General features: G+C 34.7%; 2 protein-coding genes and 1 pseudogene across 3 annotated transcripts; 1 reads left to right on the top strand and 2 right to left on the bottom strand.

The window, feature by feature from the left end:
- Nucleotides 1-215: 215 nt before the first annotated feature.
- Nucleotides 216-3,010, bottom strand: LOC143535970 (acetylornithine aminotransferase, chloroplastic/mitochondrial-like). The gene is made up of 3 exons (XM_077030073.1): nt 2,603-3,010; nt 1,226-1,660; nt 216-769 (listed from the first exon to the last, which is right to left on the bottom strand). The coding sequence occupies exons 1-3, from the start codon at nt 3,008-3,010 to the stop codon at nt 227-229; spliced, it is 1,386 nt and encodes a 461-aa protein (XP_076886188.1). The 3' UTR covers nt 216-226.
- A 6,899-nt stretch (nt 3,011-9,909) lies between these two features.
- LOC143535969 (transcriptional regulator SUPERMAN-like) lies at nt 9,910-10,649 on the top strand. Its single transcript, XM_077030072.1, has one exon. The coding sequence runs from the start codon at nt 9,910-9,912 to the stop codon at nt 10,486-10,488; it is 579 nt and encodes a 192-aa protein (XP_076886187.1). The 3' UTR covers nt 10,489-10,649.
- Nucleotides 10,650-17,000: 6,351 nt separating this feature from the next.
- Nucleotides 17,001-22,168, bottom strand: LOC143535968 (quillaic acid 3-O-glycosyltransferase CSL1-like; annotated as a pseudogene). The gene is made up of 7 exons (XR_013135806.1): nt 21,537-22,168; nt 19,660-19,746; nt 19,417-19,545; nt 19,100-19,311; nt 18,909-19,008; nt 18,063-18,583; nt 17,001-17,486 (listed from the first exon to the last, which is right to left on the bottom strand). The product of XR_013135806.1 is annotated as a quillaic acid 3-O-glycosyltransferase CSL1-like (transcript).
- Between the last annotated feature and the right edge of the window lie 1,602 nt (nt 22,169-23,770).

Genomic DNA, 23,770 nt, shown 5'->3' with positions numbered 1-23,770 from the left:
ACTGCTCAACACTCTCGTCTCAGAAACAACAATATCAGCAAAAAACCAAATTACAATACAATTTTTTATTAAGATTAAAATAAAATATTACACTACACCAAAAGATCACAGTTCATAATTGACAAAGTTGAAAGCCCATAAAACCATAGCCAAAATAAAGAGGTAATCTGCACACCACCACTTGAAATGATAAAACTACCTCTTCATAGCATAACGCATTACGCTCCTAATTAGAGCTATTCTCATCAAGAACATGTAAACATCCATACATAATCTCAACAGCAGCATCAAGTTCCTGTTCTGATATTATCAACGGCGGGACAATTCTAACAACGTTCCCTTTGCCAGCTGTCAAGACCAAAAGCCCAGATTCCCGACACGCATCCACAAGCGGGCTTGCAGAAACATCCAACTCAATCCCCACAATAAGACCAAAACCTCGTATTTCTTTCACTTGTTTGTTTCCTCCTAGTTTTGTCTTCAAAATTTGTTTCAAGTAATCACCTTTTTTGGCGACGTGAGATAAAAAGCTAGGGTCTGATACTTTATCAAAGACTGCAATTGCAGCCGCGCATACGAGAGGCCCGCCTGCAAACGTGCTTCCATGGTCCCCATTGTTGATGGCTGCATTTACTCTTTCGGTTACCAGTGTAGCACCTATTGGTAGCCCGCCAGCTAGAGGCTTGGCGAGAGTCATTATATCGGGGGTTACATCATCATATGCTTCGTGGGCCCAAAGATAACCAGTTCGACCCAAACCACATTGAACCTGCGGTTGAAAACAATAAGAACTTTTGTAAGTATGTTTCACTAATATGAATAACAGAATCACTAAAAACTAGGGGTGTAGCCGAGCGGAGCTCAACTCGCTGAGTTTTGAGATTCTCAAGCTATATTTACAAAGTTCAAGCTTGGCTCTGCTCGACTCTTTTATTATGTATTATTTCATACAGTTTAAATTATGACATACGGTTTAAATTGATGATTAAGGCTCAAGCCTAATCAGACTCTTTTATTATGTATTATTTCATACAGTTTAAATTATGACATACTATTTAAATTGATGATTAAGGCTCAAGCCTAATCAGACTTTACTTCTTGAATGACCTACTTGGATCGAGTTTTTGGGCTTAACCAAACTACAACCAGGCCCGTTTCAGCCTAGGCACAGGCCCATTTGCATATTTCAAGCACTTACGCGTTCATTAACATCTTAGTATCTTACCTCATCAAAAACCAGCAAAGCTCCAGCTTTATCACACTCAACACGCAAAGATTTCAAGAAATCTTTTGTAGCACCATATATTCCACCTTCACCCTGAATCGGTTCCACAAACACTGCAGCAATTTTGCCACTAGATAACAACTCTTGAACTGCATCAACATTCCCATATTCTAAAAAAGTGACACCTGGCATCACAGGCTCAAAAGGTGTTCTGTAATGTTCCTTGCTGGTTAAAGCAAGTGACCCAATTGTCCTTCCATGGAAACTGTTGGTGAATGAGATAAACTCAGTAGGTGGGTCTGTGTTATCGGGGTGTGAAAATCTTTGGAACTTTCTAGAAAACTTTATCGCGGCTTCGTTAGCTTCGGTTCCTGAGTTGGAGAAAAAAACACGATCTGCAAATGAACTAGCAACTAGACGTCGCGCAAGATCTACCTGCAACAATTTAACATATACTTTGTTCGCATAAAAAGGTTAAAGAATTTCATTTTTGGGTCACAATTATAGCACTTAAATGAAAAGGTAAAAAGTTGCTAGAAAAAAACTTGTATTTATAATTTCAGAAACAAATTACTCATTTAACCATGAAATATGCAACTCATATCTACGTTTACTTGCATACGAGACGTTTTTTCTGATTAATCATGACTTAAACTAGTGTAACACGCAATAACATGTTGCATATAGATTTGCGTATGCATTGTTATTCTCGTATAGATTCGTATAAGTTTATTATTCGTGTATAGAATAAAAAGGTTTAGGACTTAGGTTAGTAAAAGTAGACATGCTAATAAAGATTCGTGTGTCTCGTCACTCGTGGCAAGGGTGTAAACAAGCCGAGCAGAGCCCAAGCTCCTCGTTTAACTAGTGAGAGCTCAAGCTTGGCTCATTTCGAGCTCTATTTCTAAAGCTTGTGGATCGTGAGCAGTTTTCAAGCTCGAGCTCAAGTCCTTAATTATTTACTAATTTATATACAATTATAATTTTTATATATAGCATAGTATATATATATTATTTAAGCATTTCAAAAATTTATGTAAAGTAATAGTTATTATATAGATATATATTTGATATATTAAATAAAAACTATAAGCAGGCCCGATAAGTGAAGCTCATGCTTGTTTCTTGAAAAAGCTTATTTTTAGAAACCTGACGTGATGCAAGCCGATATCGAGTATCTAATGATCAGCTTGGCTCGTTTACACCCCAACTCATGGGCCATGGCTATATGTGTGAAATTGTTCTACATGAACATACATATAGTATATATAAAATCACTTGATGATTCAATAACATATAAAATTTCATACATGTAACACAAGAAAACTTAAAAGCAGAAAACATAACAATCTAAAAAGCGAATATAAGGAATGGAACCTGAGGAACAGTGTAATATATGTTGCTAACATGTGCAAGGACATTAGCCTGATGAGTAATAGCTTGAATCCAATCAGGATCAGCATGGCCCAAAGCATTAACAGCAATACCAGAAGTGAGATCAATATACTCTTTACCTTCAACATCATACAGCTTACACCCTTTGCCACTTGCCAGCACAAGTGGTGTTCTTCCATACGTTCCAACTATTACTTGTTTCTCATTGTTAATCACATCCTCGTGGGAAGTAGCTGTTGGTTGAGTGGTAACTGTAAGTTGTGCATGTGGTATGGTTGCGTGTGAAGTGGGTATGTGAATTGAGGGTCTAGGGTTTTGAGGCTTTGGGTGGTGGTGGTGATCGAGTGATAGATGAACAGGTTTGCATAGATTAAACACTGAAAATGACATTGTTCTGTTCTGTTCTGTTCTGTGCTGCAGTTCAAAAGAGGGTAATTTGAGTGATTGAATTTAGGGATTTGGGTTTAGCTTGGTGGAGTTGCGAGGTGGGATGGATAGTGGTCGGCGTCGATGTCAGATGATGAGTCAAGTGAGGGGGAGGATGAAATGTTCTGTGTTTTGGGCCGATGTTGGATTGGGAGGGCTTTTAAGGATTCTGGGCTTCATATTACTTTCTTTTCTTTAACAAACCAAACCTTAAAAGAAAAAAAAAAAACTATTATGCCTGGGTTTTTACTAGGCAAACTCTAGGTTAATACAGACCCGATTTGTACCCAGTAATACCCGAAAAGCGTAACCAGTTCCATACCTGGAATTGAGTTTTTCCAATACGCGAAACCGGGTTTTTCACAAACCCGATCTATTCCTGAAATAACCCCAAATACCTGAATAATACCCCAAACAAATGCAGCGCTTTTAAAAACTCAATCTATGCCCATAAAAAACCTGAAAATAGGGTTTTTCAATACTCGAAAATATGGTATTCAAATACCCGGTCAATGCCCGACCTAAACACGGTACATAGGGTATGATTTTAGAAACAATACCCTGAAATGAACCGGTGTAGCCCACACCCGATTTTCCCATACCCACTCATACCCGAATCCGATTCCATACCCAAAACCGGATACTAGAAAAACTCAATTTGTGCACCTCTATAAGTAGTCCAACCACATCATCTTGTGTTTCAAAACCATTTCAAAAAAAAAATAAATAAAACGACAACTAATATCAGGCAAAATATTAATTGAATTAGAAATATGCTTATTGGCTTTTTCAAAACGTCATTTTGAAAAGCCTGGATTTAGGACTTTTGAAAAACTGTTTTTTAACCCTTTTAAAAAGTTAAAATAAGAAAGTTTTTTGTGATTACCAAACCCATTTTAATGTAGTGGCTTTCTAAAAACACCCATAAACCACTAAACATTTTTCAAACCCAATTCAAAACATTCTCCAAATCAAATTCAAACTAGAACCTTCGTCCTTCGGCCAAAATATTCACTTCGCCAGTAATAAGTTGATTGATATAAATTTATGCCCACCGTGAAAAACATTTTTAAAAGTTAAGATAAATTTATGATAAAAAAAAATCGCTCATAGCCCTAATTTATATTTTCTTTCTAAAATTGAGCCTCCCAAAACCAGGATTTCTGCTGTGCAGATGCTTCAACAGGTAGTCTTAATTTTGTTTGGTTGTTTTTACGTTGTTTGGAATTGGTGTTTGATTTTACCCTATAGTCTCATTGTTTGATTCTACTTCATGTTATGCTATTGTCAAAATGTGTATGTTTGCTGATACATACTGGTCAAGTTCTTATCAATTAAACCATGTCTCTTGATGAATTTTGTCTCCTATTGTCATTAAAAAACAGTATTCATAACCCATTTTATAAGCATTATGTTTCTTGATGATTATTTTTAACACAATGTCATGTAGAATGAAAAGTATCATTCAAATGGATAGCATACACTTACATTTACTAAATTAAAAAACTTGCTCAAGTGTGAATGATTCAAACTGATTGCTGTTTTGTGTGAATTTTGATGCCATTAGGAGAAAGAAGCAATTACAGCAGCATCCGAAGAGGTTTCACGCGAGTTTGAAACCCTAATTGATTCACACGCTTTGAATTCCTTGAAGCAATTACAGCACACTATGTATGATTTATATTATGTACTTTTCGTTTAAAAATTATACACGAGTTAATATTTATTTGACATAATTATTGCAGATTAGGGCGTCTGCAAGACAGTAATGCAGTTCTTTCTCGTTTTAATGACTATTCAGAGCAATGTTTTGCTGATGTGTCCAGTGATCTTTCTTCAAATACGCGCCGCTTAAAGTCGATGAAGTCAGACCTTGATTACATATTTCTAAAATTGAGGTCGGTTTATAACCTAAAACCATCTTTAGAAGTGTTTGTGCATGCTCTTTGTGTTATTCAACCTCAAAAACCAATGTATTCACCAGTCACCGACTATCCACTTTGAACACGTACTTATGGTTTTACCTCACCCTTAATTTAAAAGGTTTTTTGATTTTTTCTTACTTATCTCGCCCTCAGAAGCATTGTTGTTTCGCTAAAGGGTAATTAAACAACTACATGGCATCATCTAACCTGCAAACATAACATACGTTGCAAAAAAAAGAAAAATACTTAAAAATTTTGCATTAGCTATGCATTACAGGTATTGGATCATGAATATAAATAAAAAGTTATTGCATCGAAAGATAGTGACAAGCAAGATAGTGATTGCATCGAAATAGAAGACAAGCGGAGAACAAGCTGCGTCGCTACCCTTTTTGAATGGCAAAACCCAATCCTTAAAAAAAACATTCTTAACATACTTAGCAGGCACACGCCTTAACCACTCGGCCAAAGCGTCAGTTGATGCTTTGCTTCACACAAGCGACACTACATATATATTCTTAAATCGAGTCTATATATACGCACCCTTGAAATATGTGCTTAGTGTTTGACTATTTAGAGTACGTCAATGAAGTTGTCAAATGTTATGTTTTGGCTTTTGAGCATATAGATACAATACATTTCATAATATGTCGTCATGCACGTACATCACACTAACAATTGGTTTGCCAACGCAAGTAGGAATTTGAGTAGGTCACATGAAACCTTCGATATATTTCCGTCCCTTGGATCGATTCAGTTTTTCTTAATTGGCTCGCAATTAATTCGACTAGAAAGGCTTGAAATGAACATATTTATTTGTTTGTATAGTCTTTGAGTGGTTGAAAGTAAAATATTTACGTCTGACTAAACTTTTATAATAAAGCATACATAACACAATTACACAAAGAGTTAAGTGTCATTTTAGTATCTGTGGTTTGTTCAATTACGCAATTTTAGTAACAATTTTGAATTTATTGCAAATGACTACCTCACTTTTCTAAAACTTGCAATTTTAATACTTTTTTCTAACCCCGTCTAGTTTGTCCGTTAAGTCAGGGGCAAATTAGTAATTTTGATTATTTTTTATTTTTCTTTTTCGCTAACTGTCATTTTCATACATGTGGTTTGTTCAATTACGCAACTTTAGTACTTTTTTTTGAATTTTTTGCAACTGAATACTTTGATTAGGTTCGGATAAATAGGCAAACAAGGAAGACATTACATATTACAATTAAAAGATCATCTCTAACCCTATATGAAAAGATCAACCCCCCCCCCCCACACGCTCATTGATCCTTCAAACCCTAACCATTGTTCATCTCAAGTTCAATGAATTACGATATGGTGTTTTGCCCATGTGATTCGTCAACTGCCGCTCATCTACAAGTTCAATTGATGTTATACTAAAAGGTGCGAAGTTGTGTGATTATCATTTGGCTTGATCCTCCGATATGTTGAAGAGCTACTGTTATCATACCCGAACTTTTGAAAAAAAAAATCAATGCACATAAAAAAATGCAAGAAAAATGGCTAAGATGAACTCCAATCTTGAGCTACTAGAAGTAAATTGCAATCAAGAACAAAAGGCTAAAAAATATGTTATGCATTTCATGGTTGTTTTTCATCCTCTATTATGTATTTTAGTTACATTTTAATTATAATATGTAATGTCTCTTTTGGTTTGTCTATGTACTCAAAACTAATCAAAGTATCTAGTTGTAATAAATTAAGAAAAATATACTAAAGTTGCATAATTGAATAAACCACAGGTATGAAAATAACACTTAACTCAAAAGAGAAAATAAATAAAATAATCGAAATTACTAATTTGCCACCGACTTAACGGACAAAATAGACGGAGTTAAAAAAAAGTACTAAAATTGCAAATTTTAGAAATGTGAGGTAGCCATTTACAATAAATTTGCAAACGGTACTAGCATAACATAATTAGACAAACCACAAATACTAAAATGACACTTAACTCTAACACAAAATAATGTGTTTGGTAAATTCTATTGATCTTAATATATAACCTCAACGGAATACACAATAAAGATATTTGAAAGTTTTTTAAGTTATATACTAAAGAAAGAGGTGTAATAGTCAGTGTTTAACTGTGTCGCTTAAAAGTTGATGAGTGACCAGGGCCGGCTGGGGGGGGGGGTGGTCGATGGCCCCCGACCCGACACCCCGCTAGGCCCGAATTTTTATTTTTTTTTAATTTATGTATATGCATTTTTATAAAAAAACATTACGTGTATATATTTAATGTTTAAACTCAATTATGTAACAATTGGTTTGATCTAGTGGCAAAGGTATATGACTTCCAACTAAAGAGTTGTAGGTTCTAGTCTCAGTTGAAACATATTTAAGCTTATTTATACACAAAAAGTTTTTTACACAAGCCAAATTATACCAAGTAAATACATTTAAAAATTAAATTGTTTAAATTAACCCAACAAAATTCTACTTTTACAAATTCCCAAAATATTTGTCTTCTTCGACCCAGATATTTTAACAATTATCAGAGACGGCTAAAATAGAGATGAAAAAAAGAAAGACTTATCTTAACTCAAACTCGAGCAGTAATATATGAGTTTAGCAACAAACAGTTATGTACGATATTAATATTAATATTACTTTAAAGTTGAACGTCATGACAAGAGTCACCTAAACATGCATGGAGATTTAAAGGCATATTCAAGTTAAGACCAACAAAAAAGATTTTATATAAAAGGTGTAAAATAAATTTATGCATGTAAACATTTTCATTAAACACAACATTTTGTAAAATGTAAGGGCATGCGTTAAAGACGAAGGAGAGCTAGCGATGCCAAATTACTTGTCTAGGCTCTAGAGTGACATGTTTGGACTCTAATTAAACACCCCACATAGCGGATGCCAAATTACTTGTCTAGGCTCTAGAGTGACATGTTTGGACTCTAATTAAACACCCCACATAGCGGCGCCAAAGGTGCTTAGGGCAACACGAGGAACTGACGGTTTAACATTTTACCCAACCATAACACATTACTCTAATAAGTGTGAAATGTGAAAACCTTTTCATCGATTAACTACGCGCTTATGTGAAATGCCCATTTCACAGTCACTCAAACTACCCATAACAATAGCTTAATTAATTGTTCAAAACAGGGTGCTATATAACTCTTTTTTTGGGACCATCAAATATATTATATTATTATAACAAATATCTATGATATATATAAAAGAAAACCCTAAAATCCTATGTGTCGTCATGTGGTCGCTCCCCCCTTTTATGGAAGCAGCCAGATTTCTTAATTTTTAAATGGAGGCCTCTTATTGATTTAACTCAAATTCATGTGTATGGGTCTTACCAAAAACAGATAGCTCTTAAACGGGTTATAACATCTCATTAAATTAAAAATTAATCTTACCAATTATTTAATATGAACATCCTATAAAATAGGGATATACTAAAATATAATATCCAATTTAAAAAGAAAAAGAAATTATTTATAACTAATAAACAATTTTATAGTAAAAAACATAAGCGGGTCATGGGTCACCAAATCCAGATAGCTTTTAAACGGGTTATAACATATCATTTATTTATGAAACCCTTTTATCATCAAACCCTAAGTATATTATTAACATTCTTACAATAAGGAAAATTAAAATCCAAAAAATATATATTAAAAAATGAAAAGTGTAAAACAATCATTCTCTCAAGCCATCAGATTGCTTTATTTGTAAATGAAGGCTTCTCACGCATTTGATCCGAATTCACGGGTAAATGTCTCACCAAACCCAGATAGCTCTTAAACGGGTTATAGCATATCATTATATTAAAAAATAATCTCATCAAATATTTGATATGAAAATCCTATAAAATAGGAATATACTAAAATTTATATATCCTATTTTATTTTAAAAAAACATATAATTTATAATTAAGAAACAATTATTTAATAAAGAAAATAAACGGGTAATGGGTATCGCCAAACCCAGATAGCTTTTAAACTTGATTATAACATATCATTTATTTGTGAAACAATTTCATCATTAAACCTCAAGTATATTAATTATTAATTTTCTTACAATAAATAAAATTAAAATCAAAATATACATATATAAATATTAAAAAACGAATAACGTAAGACAACCCCCGTAATACGGGGATACAATCTAGTATACATATATATCTTGAGGTTTGCACTCAACACAAGTTGAGATAAAGATCCCAAAGTTTTACGGTTTTAATATGAGTATATGACCATTAAACCCGTCAACTCACTCCAAAAAGTAGCATCATGTCCACGTTTTTGCAGATCATATAAGTTGAAACAACATTAAATCTTTGTTGATAAGATTTGAGACAAACATAAAGTCGCTCCAGATGTGACAACGATGATGTCTACGGATGTGTTTTCACTTAAATGTTATAGTGCAAGTACGTAGCTTTTTCCTTTGACCGTTCCATCCAAATTATGTAAATTGTAACTCTTTTGTTTTCATATGTATCAGATTGCACAGAGATATTAATTTGCAGCATTCATGTAGAATACCACCATCATATTGCTTCTATAAACCGACACATATTATAGGCATCCATTCCACTGGAATAATATGTATCTATAGTAAAACAAATAGTTTTGTACAAAATAATTCAAATATTAGAAAGAAACAGCCATTATATCGGTGCTAGATTTGGCAAAAAGGTGTAGCCCTGTCACTAATAGGATTCTACTTTTGGTAATTAGTGACCAAACATTCCAAACATTTTCAGATAACTACCCCACAATCTTAATGGCATTAATTTCCACCTTCTTCTCTCTCCATAAACTCCAAATCTGAATCTTGGTTTTTGTATGCAGCAGTTCTTGCTGTGTTATAATCTTCAAGGGTTTTGTGGTTTGATTCATTGCCTTTCTTAAAAAAGAAAGAAAAAAGATAATAATGGAGAAAAGTAAATGTGTGTGGAATCAAGATCACAACTTTATTGGTTCAAGATCAGCAACATGTCATAGGTTTATCAAGGATTCAAGAGATGATGTTCAAGATAATATTATTGGAGAGGTGGCAGGAGACCATTTGGTTAATGGTTTTGCATGGCCTCCAAGATCTTACACTTGTGCTTTCTGTAAAAGAGAGTTTAGATCTGCTCAAGCTCTTGGTGGTCACATGAATGTTCATAGGAGAGATAGAGCCAGGCTTAAACAAATGTCAAGTTATAGTGCTTTGTTCAAGCTCAGCCTCCATCAAAACCCTAATTCTTATAACCCTTGTTTCTCACCTCATTTTTCTTCAAACTTGTCATCAAGCTTAACCTTCTCATCTTACTCATCTTTACAAGAAGAAAATGTAAGCATGATGAAATCACATATACCAAGTTTTGGGTTTCATGGTATTCCAAGTGAAAACGAGGGTAAGGTTGCAACGAATTCGGAGATTGTTAGATGGAATTCAGAGATCGGTTTGCTTGGGGAATCAAAGTCAGATGATTTGGACTTGGAACTTCGATTGGGTTGCTCTTAGTTGTTTTAATAACGTGTAAGCGTTCAACATTAAGAAGAATGGAGTTTTGAATTGTTTCATAATCTCAGGTTAATTAATCTTCAATATGATATTTGATTAGCAATTTTCTGCTCAAATATTACATCTATAGCTACCATGGATGTGAAACAAACGTATACGTACTGTCACATACGTATTTGAGGGGGGAAATTTGTTTGATAATTAATGAACTAGTGTGTTTGGAGTGTTGAACCATCATAATTCTTATGTAGTTTATAAAAAAGATGAAGTAAACCAATTTTTTTTTTTAAATTTATTTTGTAAGAAACTAATTTCCCAACATATATCATGTTATCAGTTATGCTTATGAAAATACGACTACATTTTCCGAATCAGTATTTTCTAGTATTGTATAGAATTTAGAGATCATGTATATCAATACTATATCCTTATAAATGATAATAACAAAATTATTAACAAGTTACAACAAGTTATAAATATGCAGAAAACCGTTAATAAAATATACAAATATAATACTTTCAAATCAATTACGGTACTGAAATGAGGATGAAAATGGTAAATTATTATACTTCTACAACTAAGGTGTTATAAATATATTAATATTATGGTCATCAACACCTAATATAGATTAGCTTCCTTCTCAAGTTTTCCTATCCTATATATATACATCTAATTGTACCTCATTGAATGACATACCAAATTAATGAAATCTCCATCTTTCTCCCTACATGTTCATCTCTTATTGTTTTGGCTATAGGCTTGTTTCGTAACATAAGGCAAATTAAATATGCAAGAAGAGAAAAAAAAAACAAATGGTGGCGGATGAGAACTCAGTCTAACACAATTCTCTTAAAATATGTAGAAATCTTACAAGAGAACATGTCTACTTCCCTGAGTAATTCAAAGCAGTTTATGCTGTCGTGGAAAACTCGCGAACCCGAAATTGTACCTTGAATTAACAGTAGTACAGAGATCAAAAGATTGATGCAATGCCTTTGTTTGTTTGTGAATTTTATAACTATAGAAATGTGTCTCAAACTAAACTATAGCACCTTGGTTTTATACTAATTACTAAAACAAAAGATCAAAACAACCTGGTCAATCAATCGAAATTAAACGAAAATGTATAATGCGTCTTCAATGTAATTTATTCAATTTAACTGATTATGATTGGAATTGAAGTATTTCCGATTTAAAATTTAGTTACTGAATAATACTAAATGATTCCTCGAGTGTAACTAATTTTAGTTCTAACTTAAACCTTAGTACTTAGTAGTAAAGTTAAGCACTAACTTGCAGCTCGGTGATAACTGAGCGGTAGTACGTAACCCAACCCTATCCAAGTAATAATGCGCAACCAAGCTGTAACTCAGTAGTAAGTTGCATTTGCAGCTCCTTTGTTCTTAGCTGAGCAAAAATCATACAGACGGCTCAAGTGTGTCAAGTGCTCCATCAAAGCGGCTCATGACATGAACATGCGTGGGTGAATGCGAGCGCAAGTTAGGGGGCGAAGTTCCCCACTTCTTACTTTGTCTAAGGAAACAATATTTGAAGAAAGCTTCCACATATAAAACACTCAAGGTTTCACCTTCTTCCTATATAGAACAAGTTCCCACTCATTTCATTATTTGTCCTAATTTGTGCAACATTGTCTGTTTCATATACACAACTTCGAATATCAATATGTCATTTTATATCCATTGAACACAACTAAGTTCGTTGAGAAACTCTTACACAGTAGAACACGAACATGTAAACAATACATATAAACAATAATTACATATAATTATTTGTATACAAAGTTAGTGAAAAATACACCTTTCAATTGGTGAAAAACCTTATTTTTTCACAATTTTTCAACAAAAGAAAAATTCTTAAAATGTTTTCATTACAAAAGAGAAATGTTTGCACGAGTTGCTTTTTATCATATGAATAAAACTACTTGTCATCAGGGAATTACTTTTTAAATCAATTTAATTAATTGGGGTTTCGCCTTCTTGACTTACTCTTGCTACATAATCATGATTGACTTGGAAACATACACCCCACGTATGATTAAAATAAAACAAGGTGAATAGAACACATACGCATGTAACACTTTACAATCTAGTTTGGGAGGTAAAGTCCAACAGTGAAGTAGTCACTCAATGGCCGTAATACTAACTTTTGGGAAAATAATGTTTTAAACTTTAATTAAATCTCTTAGTTCTGAAACACAAAAACTTGTTGCGAAAATTGCTTGTGTGCCCTAAGCGAGAATTAGATGGATTTTGAGTGGAATTCGGGCGTGATTGTGAAGTAGTTGGATATAAAGGCCATTAATTTAATTAATTAGCTGGATGATTATTAGATTCATTACTAGATTGTTATGATTTCTACATGGAATCGGGTAATTGAATATTTATGGTTCGTTTTAGTTTGATAAATTGGACAGAGTGTGGTGACTAAGATTCAACGAGTTTGTAGATAGGATTGATTGCTTGGCGGAAGAACAGAAGTAGTCGAGGTGTAATGTCTTTCCCTATTAAAAGTAATTCAAGTATATGTATTGTCTTAATTATTGAGTTAAAGTTTAACTAGAATAACAAGTTAAGAGTACCAAACTTGTTTTTCATCGGTGTAAAGCCAAGGTTTTCATATTTTATCTATTTGCATCTTTTAGCTAACTTTGTTAGAATTTTCGGTAGGTTTTAATTAAAATGATCAAAATACCCCCATTTATTAATTTAATTAAAGGAAATTATATAAAAAGAAATTTTATATATGTATATATAAGATTTATTTCTTTTGAGAACCACTTTGAGTTTTAAGAACTCGAAAGAACTCAACGAAACAATTTTTTTTTTTTTTTTTACATATACGCAGGGTCGGCTCAAACGAGTTAGAAAGTAAAGCTAGGGCTATAGGCCCACAAATTTTAAGGCCCTCATATATATATATATATATATATATATATATATATATATATATATATAATAAGCATTACGTTAGTCATCTAAAAAAAAGATGTTGCTTTGGTGCAGTGGTATTATTATAACTTGGTTTTTCCTATAGGACCCGTGTTTGATTCTTCTTTCCTTCCTCGGAGTTTAAATTTTTATTTTATCCAGCATTCCAACCTGAAGTGAGTAACAACTTAAAAGTCCAATTGCAAACAAATATTCATTTTCCTTTTTCCTCTAGTACTAGAAGTACATATTTATTTTATCAAAATAAATATTATTTATTTTTTGTTTTTTTAGTATTTTAATAACCTTTCATTTTTCCTAATTAAAGGCTACTTCTAAACCTAAGCTTATGTGTTACAAAAAATTACAATTATTAAATAACCTGAGCATATTCAGCATAATTCATAATTTGTAGACAAAACTTGTTTTAAGTTTATATGATTAAATTTAATCATTATCTAATTTAATTACTCATTTTTCCTGAAAATTAATATAATATATGTTCATTAAAATTGTAAACGTCCATATTCAAAATGACCAATGTGTGTGTTGTCCCCAAAATGTTTTTCAATATCATCTGAGTTACGTTTATGCTGTGTTTCAACATATCTGCACTTATTTTTTGTGCTTTAGTTATCATTTATTTATAACTATTCAAACAATACAATAAAGTAGAAGAGTATTTGCATATTGGTTGATTGAATTTTTAAAATTCAAACAATTATTACAAAAAAACAGAAGGTATCTAAAGAGTATTTGCATATTGGTTAATTGGGGTTTTTGAAATCATGTATTAGTTGTCTAGCCTATGTTAAAAAATATTGAGTATCTATAAAGAAGTGAAACTATTTTGGTTTTGAATTTAACCTGTTCATTTAATAAAATAAAATGTGAACGCGGAATGAATAAAATTTTAGGAAGTACACAAACCCAATTTTTTTTAAGGATTTTTACGTATTTCCCCTTCCTAAACAAGGGAAATTACATATTTCCCAAAAATACAAGTTTTTAATGCAAAATGTACAATGCTTTTTAAGCATTGTTTGGGGAAATATGTTTTCAAAGTTTAGGAAGAGGAAATATGTAAATGCCCTTTTTTTTAAAAAAAAGCCCCTTGACATTATACTCGCTTTAGACCTCCAAAATGATTGGGCCACCACTGCATATACGTAATATATGTGGGTTATATGTACGTAGAAAAATTATAGAATTTTTTACGTAACGATTCTACTTTTTACATAGATGTAACAGACACTTAAATTATGTAATCACTGTACATCTTAATTCAACCACATAATCTAGTCTATTTAATTAACTGTGTAGTTAAAAATGAAGTTTTTAAATTCTAAAAACTCAACAAAGTTCTCAAATTATTCCTCTCCTATATGTATAATATATAAACTTGGACTCCTTTTTTTAAAACAAAAAGAAAGGGAATGACAGAAACGGGTCTGTTAATTCGTTTCTTATCCTTCTGCGCAAGTTCTATCCCGTTACTATATATATAATTTAAAGTTTTACTTTGTAAGTTTCGTGTGAAGACAAAGTGGTCAAACGTTGGATAGCATCATCTCAAATACTTTGTTTTATTGATGATTCTAACAACTACACAACAACAAATACATGATGATTCCACATATATCGCACCACTCCCTTTTTGTGGATTTTCAACCAAGAAAAAAACCATTTTGATTTAGTAACTTTTATCTATATAGATTTTATGTGTGTGTAAAAGGGTTATTCGTGTATTAATACCTAGAAAATCTTAAAAATATGATGAGAATGACAAAAAAATCCATATATAATTGTATATCACGTTAACATGTATGCTTTGTAATTACGTAGACATACCATGTACCATGTTCTTTGAATTCTCTAAAGAGTCCATATGTGTAAATAATTATTTGTCCCACGGATGGCGCCAATGAAGAAACACTAAGTGACCCGGTACAGATTATAGATAATCTGGGGGTTAAGTAATGTTTCCCACGGATGAGATCTAGCTGAGAAGGCTGTTCTTCAGGAGACCTGCAAAACAAACACCGTAAGCTCGTCACTGAGAAGGGGGGGGGTTCCTCCTTGTGACCACCCTCCGGCGTGAGAATCAGACTAGGTTGCTCTGAATATAAGTGTATATTAAGAGATTGCTAGATAACTGGATAGCAGATGATCTTACCATTCCAAGATGTTGGAGTATTTATAGCCGAAGGTAGGTTTCCTAGAAGGTACAGCCGGCTGAATAGTATTCCTGTTCTACCAACAGTGGACTATGCACAGGCCATACTGGTTGGTGGATAGATTACGGCCAACAGTAACTATGTCGGCTGCACTATTCCTCCAACTGTAGATTATGCACGTCCTACCTACTGTGGATTATACGCAGGCCATGCTGGTTGGTGAATAGGTTACGGCCAACAGTAACACTATTTCACCAACTGTAGGCTGCGCACGTCCTACAGTAAGGGTTGGTGAGTAGGCAGCGGCTAATAGTGACAAACAGTACTAGAGGGTGCTCCTCCTCGCACTGTTGTCGGTGAGCTGTCACCCTGTGATTGGCTCATGGGTTGTTCTGGTCAGATCGTCTGTCCTATCCATACCTTGGTAGGTATAGTACAAAAGATATTTCAGAATCATAGACTGGCTCATTTAGGCGGGATTGTTCCCGCCTTGCTCATTCCTTCATGTGACTACTGAAGTATCTATTATCTTGTGCGTGTAGCCCTGCTGTCTGCGGGTAGCCTTCCCTGATGGCTTGTATCCGCAACTGCGGGAACAGGCGGGGTACTTCACCATTGGGAGGCTTTCCCTGCGTGTACAGCTTGCGTACTGCGCGTAAGGTTCTATGAGCATGGTGGGTCCTGCGGAAGCAGATGGCCTTTGCGCAGACGTCCCTGTTCAAGGTGAGTCTTGCGGGACCAACTGGGCTCTGCTGGGACCTACCTCTTCAAGTTCTTCTCGTTTAAGTATGATTCCAATTGTAGTTTTCAACTTTCTATCTATGAATTCATCGAGAATTTAGTTATTTAAAGAATTTTAACCGACGATAAAAGAAACATGCGTGCGATAATTTGTGTAGGTGCGGACATGTCTTCCCTTCTAGTATTAAACAAGAAGAGCTCTCAATAAAAATCTGATCATAAGAACCTAAAGTGGTTCTTATAAACATTTGAGCTCATTCTCATTTGGACGTCCATCATGCAAGCACACATGTATATCTATTACTATCTTTCTCTTTCTCTCTCTCTTTATATATATAAGCACATAAAAACTTGTATTTATTGTTTTAACTATGATATAGAAGACGATTATGTAAATGAACAAGTGTATTTCTTTCTATCTCCTATGATATATGTCATGTACTTTGTACGTGTTTATCTTATACTCTTAGTTGTTTATTGTATTTAAAATTGGTTATGTATTGAATGTGTACACGTATTAATATTAACATCTCCCTTCATTCTCTATTATGTCAACCAATCATGGTTTTATTCTTATATATCCAGGGGAACATAAATGAATCCATGGCCATCATCGTACAACATTTACAATATGATAGTTTTTTGTTCAATTATTTTTAATCTTCTTACTTTTGGTCTTGTTTGGAACGAGCCCCTTGAGGATCGGATAACTGAATAATAGAGTTGTCCACGACATGAAAACCTGAGCAAACATCTCGTCAAGATTGTTGTTGCTTATTACCCGCTTGACGCCAACAACAAAACATACCACATTCAACAACACCATGACCGTCAATGGTATCATGAATATCTTCGCACCTTCCAAATCAAACTTACCACTCTCGTATCTTTTAAGCTTCTCTCGATCAACCACTTTGTTTGTCAATCTAAAATTAGCTTTCACCACACCGAATGACTTCATCATCACATCAAGACAACCAAACAACAACGCGCTCATGCATTTTATGAAATATATCCTTTGTTCGTTCCACCATGTTGCTAATGATCCACCGCTCGACACCACTTCGTACAAATGTTGCAGAAGTGAAGACACATAAACCGCTGCAAACACTTTAAACCATGGATTCGAAGCCTGAAAGTAATAAATGATAATAGTTATCAAATTATTCGACGAAGGACCGACGCGGAAGGAACAGTCCAATGGGATGAAATTTGTTATGATATTGAAAGTTGTTTTTTTAACATTACAAATGCATCTCTATAAATCATAAGCTATGCTTATAATGCAAGTATTAAATTCGGTCAAACGACTCAAACCTAAACACTAAGTCTCCTCTTACAAATTATATAAAGTAGTGTAACCAAAGACTCGTTAGGCAGTGACAGATCCAGAGAAAAAATTCGAACAGGGTCAGAAATTTTCTTAATTGACTATAGCTATATACTCACAGGACAGTTGGTCAAGATAATTACACTATAATAGTACTAAAAGGATTTTTTTAATGGGACGGCCGACTCTTGTTCCACAAGGGTACGTCAACATAACCGGCATTTTGGACCAGTTTGTAAGATTTTATTAAGGTTGTTTTCTTGATTTTGTTTTTGGAGTTATTAGCCTACTTACTCTCTTTTCACATTATGACTATTGGCTGGTCTATACATGAGTCGATCATTTCAGTAATCGATCTCTCATCATTACTAAACTTACCGTGGGATACGATGGGACACCGTTAAGAAGGCACAACGGTGGTATGATGCCGTAAAGCAGAAACGCAAAAGACAAAAATGGTGTGAACATGAAGTATGCATAACACATGCTTTGAAGGATTGACATTCTGGCCATCCCATACACTAGAGGATTGAACCGGGATAGTCCAACTTGTAGCAAACCAGATGACCATTTCATGAGCTGAACCATGGCGTCTTTCATGTCGATGGTGGTCGAACCCAAGAAACATGGTCTCTTAGGGTACAAATACACAGACTTCCATCCTCTTGTGTGCAACAAATAACCTGTGAAACTGCTCTCCAGCAAGGATTCATACGAGTAACCGATTTGCTTACCCCATTTGGTGTTGTCTTCATAAGAGCACGAAGCGAGCTTCTTCAACTCTTCTAAAATGGCAGCCGTGGATCGATCTGTTTTCACTTCATTCTCCCTATGTCTTAATGAATCTATGAACTTAGTAGATTCGCCGAAGCTCTCTTCTGGATGTAGAAGATGTTCATCTAATAATCAAGACAAATAGAAAACAATAAAATAATATGATACAGAAGTACGAAACTAATACAAGAGTTAGCCAACTCATATTTGGACCAACTAGACAGTGAAAATGGACACAATACTGCCCTAACATAGGTAATGGATCGAAAGGAATCGACAAGCCAATCAATTGGCATGCTATCTTAGGAATCGAACCTGAATTCCATCATTTAGGTCTCTGATTAAGCTCTGAATATTTTCCATAAATTTTAACAACAATTTCTAATAATTCAAATTAGTGTAAAACCATGTTTATTTTTGTCTTTAATTTCACTTATAAGTTAATGATACCTTGTTGATTAGGAGATCCGTACAAAGCTTTTTTCTTCAAGTAATAACCAGTTCCTGAACAAACCGTGCCTCCGATTCCATCCATCCCTTGATACTTAGTCTGAAAATTAACAAATATGTTAATTAGACACTACAAGTTTTTACAAGTTTGTTAATGCTTCAAACAAAAAACGCGCACAAAGTTCTTTCACCTTGTATGCAGATCTTGCTTGGCCATCATATATATCTCTCTGGCTGACGTTATAGAAAATTTGCGGGTATTGAACAATGCTAGGGAACTAGATAGCTTAGGATCAAGATGAAAACACATTGCTTGTTTAGCGGATGATGGTTCGTTGCAATACATGTCACAATCCAGCACGAGCATGTATGGAGCATTGCTCAAAACTCCTGAAACACGAAGCTGCAAAAGCGTACGATTGGCATATATAATATATCAAGTCAGGTTTAGATAGATTTCATGACTCTAACATATTAGATACGAAATTTGTTGTTTCATAGAGCTTACAAGAGTGTTTAGTGCACCGGCTTTGAAACGATGAGGAAGAGATGGTCTTTTTTCACTTGATACATAGACTAGAAGTGGCATTTCAACTTGGTCATCCTCGTTGCGTCGCTTTTGGTTGTCATGTATTATCTAAGTTTAACGTAAACCAAAACATGAGCTTATGAATTTGATTTATCCAAATATCGCGGAAAAGTTAATTCGTTAAGAAAGGAGCATTATAATTCATGAATAAAGTTAACATACCTCAACACATGGTGGCCGATCGTTGACTGCCGAAGCTCCATTGGTTCTTCGCTCTACGTTTTCTTTGAATTGTGAAGAAACGTGGATCTACTCACTGGTAGCAGATCTACTTTCCTCGGGTGTGATTATACTATTTCACCGATGGTTCTTCTGGATTCGTCCTCTTCCACCTACAAAATGAACAGCGCCGTTACTTACCCCTCAGAAAGGGACAGAGGGGTCCTCTTTGGGGTAACCCTCCGGCGTGAGAATCAGTATATTGTGGAGAAGATGATAATGTGTGTAAGAGAATCTCAAGAGTATTGCTTAATAGCTGAATACCCTCTGATTGTGAGACTGTGTGTTTGTATGTAACTGACTGTGAGTGAATGTAATTCAATATGATTGAATGTGTTATCACTGCCTGAAACTGTCAATGATTGAGTATGAATGTGTCATCAAAGTGGAGTTGATGCTGTATTTATAGTGCTAGGGTTTCCATTGATTTGGCTCAACCCCGTTGGCCTCCTCCAATCGCACTGCGCCACGTGTCCTCTGGGACACCTGGCGCTTTCTTGTTGGTTGTAATCACGTGGTAACACATGTGTCATGCTGAGTTGTCGACCTTTAATTTGGCAGCTGTCAACATCAGCATATTCTTTCTCCTTAAAAAGATGCCTTCTGGAAGGTTGTCTGACGTGCACAATCAAGGTTGCCCTAATCCTGATTTGGATAAGGACGAGGTTGATTATGCGCACGTGTGATATGCGCCCATCCTGAGGATGCGCGAGGTCTTCTCTTTATTCTCACGCGCAGATATTTCATGCGCAGATGTGATATGCACGAGCATGTGATATGCGCCGCGCGCTGATGCGCTACGCGCATATGTGATGCGCGAGCATATGTGTGCCTGGGCAGATGTGATATGCACGGGCATGTGATATGCGCCGCGCGCTGATGCGCCGCGCGCATATGTGATGCGCGAGCATATGTGTGCCTGGGCATATGATGCCTGAGCATGTTTTGTATGCGCCATGCGCATAGGTTTTGGCTTTGTGCCTTCATAATGTCTTTATCTTGTGGGTTGACCCGCCTTGCTCGGTGTTGAGGCGGGTACATACCTCTTCAAATTGTTCATATGCCACCTACAAGAAGGCAAGTTTTTAACGATTGCTTATAATCACACTACAAAGGAATGACTTTGGGCGAGGCTAAACACGCCCCTTTAAATTAAGGCAAATTCAATTTAATAATCCCAACTAACTGTTATTGGCCGATAATAATCTCAACTTCGTTTATTGTCACTGGTGGTTCCAAATTTTAAAAATTGGCTCTCAATGGTCCCCGTTAAAAAAACTTAACGGCGTTAAGTTTTTCCCAAATTTCAAACTGATTTTTTTAGGGTTTTTGATCGGAAAGAGGGTACAAGTTGATTGCTGTAAAACGTAGCTTGAAACGATGTTCCAAACAACTTAATTTTGTTAATTTGAAGTTCAAACACCCGATTTGAAGCACTAATTAAGCCGTTTGGAGCATCGTTTCGAGCTACGTTTTACATCAATCGATTCGTATCCTCCTTCCGATCAAAAGCCTTAAAAAGTTAGTCTGGAATTCGGAAGTTTTTTTTAACGGGGACCATTTAGAGCCATTTTTTTTTAAATTTGGGACCACCAGTAACAAAAAACGAAATTGGGATTATTATCGGCCAATAACATTTAGTTGGGATTATTAACATCCAATTTGTCTTAAATTAAAGTATAGAGATAATGTGAAAATTTCGGTAGGGAAAAAGATACATTGGTAACAATAGAATAAGTAGTTTAGCACAATCAAAGATTTTTTTCATGATTAAGGCAAGTACGAACAACTTGTTCTTAATTTATCAAAAGATTACGAACCTTCATCTTCTCTTCATCTGCCTCAAATTCATCCGTTCTGAAAAGCAACTCATCATGACCATACGTCGAGAAAAACCATTCCGGGCACCGGCTTTTGATCCCGTACTTCTGACAAAACGGTAGCCAACTCTTTGCAAATGAACAAGCTTCCTTCATAGCATAAAGTGTCGATGGTGCCCCACCATCGTCAGACAGATACACCGCCAGTTTATCTGGCGGGTAATCCAGTCCCATGGCGGACAACACTGTGTTCATCACCTCCACCGTCGGCTCCTTACTGGGGTCGGCGGTGCAGATGAACACATCCACACCAGGCAGTTTGTTGTCGTCCGGGAGGTTTCGAAGGACCACACTTCGAGCCACTGGACGCCAACGAAAGGCCTGCGTTAGGAACCAGATGAAGGAAAAGATAACTTCAGCGGTGGTGACCAACGCCCATGCTAAGGTGGGCACATCACCGCTGATCAGGTTGGTGAACCTATAGTACAAGATGACTAATATCGCAGTCAAGTGGAAGAGGATGTGGATTCGTTGGGCGGTGGCTTGTGGCTGTTGAACGGAGCATGGGAGACGGTGGTGGTCGCATGGCGGTTGGTTACTCCGGCAGCTGCCATTGTTTACTTGGTGTTTGTTTGATAAGTTTTGTTTGTAATGAAGGATGGATACTAATTAACTTTTTCTTATATATTGATTATGAATCTTCTAAACTCCAAAACTTGCATCGCCCATATGATAATTAATCCTATTTTTTGTCATTACTTCCAATCCTTGTTCTTGTTCTTGTTCTTGTTTTCTTATTAGCAAAAGATATTGGATGTCAATTTCAAATCATATAAAGCATATGTAACAGGCGAATTGGATTTATTGGTTCAAACTATTACTATATACCCTTTAAAAAAACTTATTTGTTGACAATAACTTGTATATTTACAATTTAACCAATAACACTATTGAAAATTTATTTTTATTGTAAATAGAAACCTCACTCACATAATTATTTTAGAACTGCATACGGTTTCCTCTTGATTTCGCTCGAATGAATGATTTTGAGCAAAATGAGAAAACATATCTTCCTTATGAGCAAAACTGAATGTAAATTATGTGTTAATCCAATTTAACTTGATGATTATTATACGAGTGGGATTGTCATATATAGTCAACAAACATGAAAAATTAAAAGTGTCACTGATAAATGTATGCGTTAATATTATTGATCAATGTATACGTTAATATTATTGACCAATAGGCAATAGTTTACAAATTATGTTATTATATATACTTAAAAAAGTGTCAAGGATTATTTTGGTTCAAGTCATTAACTTAACAAAAAATTTAACTTACAAATTATACTTTAAAAATTATGTTTGCGGATTTGACTGCCTTCCAAATTGTCAATTGTTTATAACGCCCTTTCGTCTACGACGCTTTCATCTTTGAAGACAATTAGTTAAATTAGTCCTAGTCAGTAATCAATAGTTCACTACACATTTTTTCTTAGACGGCCAGAAGATACCTTATAATTAATTCCCTTTGTTTTATTTCAAGTTGTCCTTATAAAATATTTTAATATTTTTTACTTGAAAGATAACTTCTCTTTTAGGACCAGCTTAAAATAAACCATCGAATTCTTGACACATGAATTTTATAAACTTTTACATAAACTTACATTTGTAGACATATCATATTATCATGAACATATATTTGATAGGCAAATTGGAAATTAATAGTCCCAACTTTTATGTATTGGTCAATAATAATCACTACCAACGGTCCCAATTTTTAATTATTTTTGTCTCAATGGACCTCTGTTAAAAACACTTAGCGTTGTTAAGTTTTTTCCCGAGTTTCAAACTGATGTTTTAGGGCTTTTAATCAAAAGAACGATGTGAATTGACGGATGTAAACTTATCTTGAAACGGTTATCCAAGCGACGAAACAATGTTTCAATCCAGCTGTTTGAATTTCCAATTAACAAAAATCAAATCATTTGAATCACCGCTTTGAGATAAGTTTTACATCAGTCGAATCCTATCGTTCTTCCAATCAAAAGCCCTAAAATATCGGTTTGAAACCCGGGAAAAAACACAACGGCGTTAAATGTTTTTTTAACGGATGTCCATTGAGACAAAAATTGTTGAAAGTTGGGACCGCTAGTAGTGATTTTTTAAGTTGGGATTATTATCGGCCAATACACAAAAGTTAGGATTATTTATTTCTAATTTGCCTAATTGATA

This window comes from Bidens hawaiensis, unplaced genomic scaffold (assembly GCF_021521415.1).
Source record: "Bidens hawaiensis isolate Kalapana, Puna unplaced genomic scaffold, B.hawaiensis_p1.1 tig00010730_1, whole genome shotgun sequence".
Lineage (NCBI taxonomy): Eukaryota > Viridiplantae > Streptophyta > Magnoliopsida > Asterales > Asteraceae > Bidens > Bidens hawaiensis.
The sequence above is the reverse complement of the archived record's forward strand: the minus strand, read 5'-3'. Positions and strand labels throughout refer to the sequence as shown.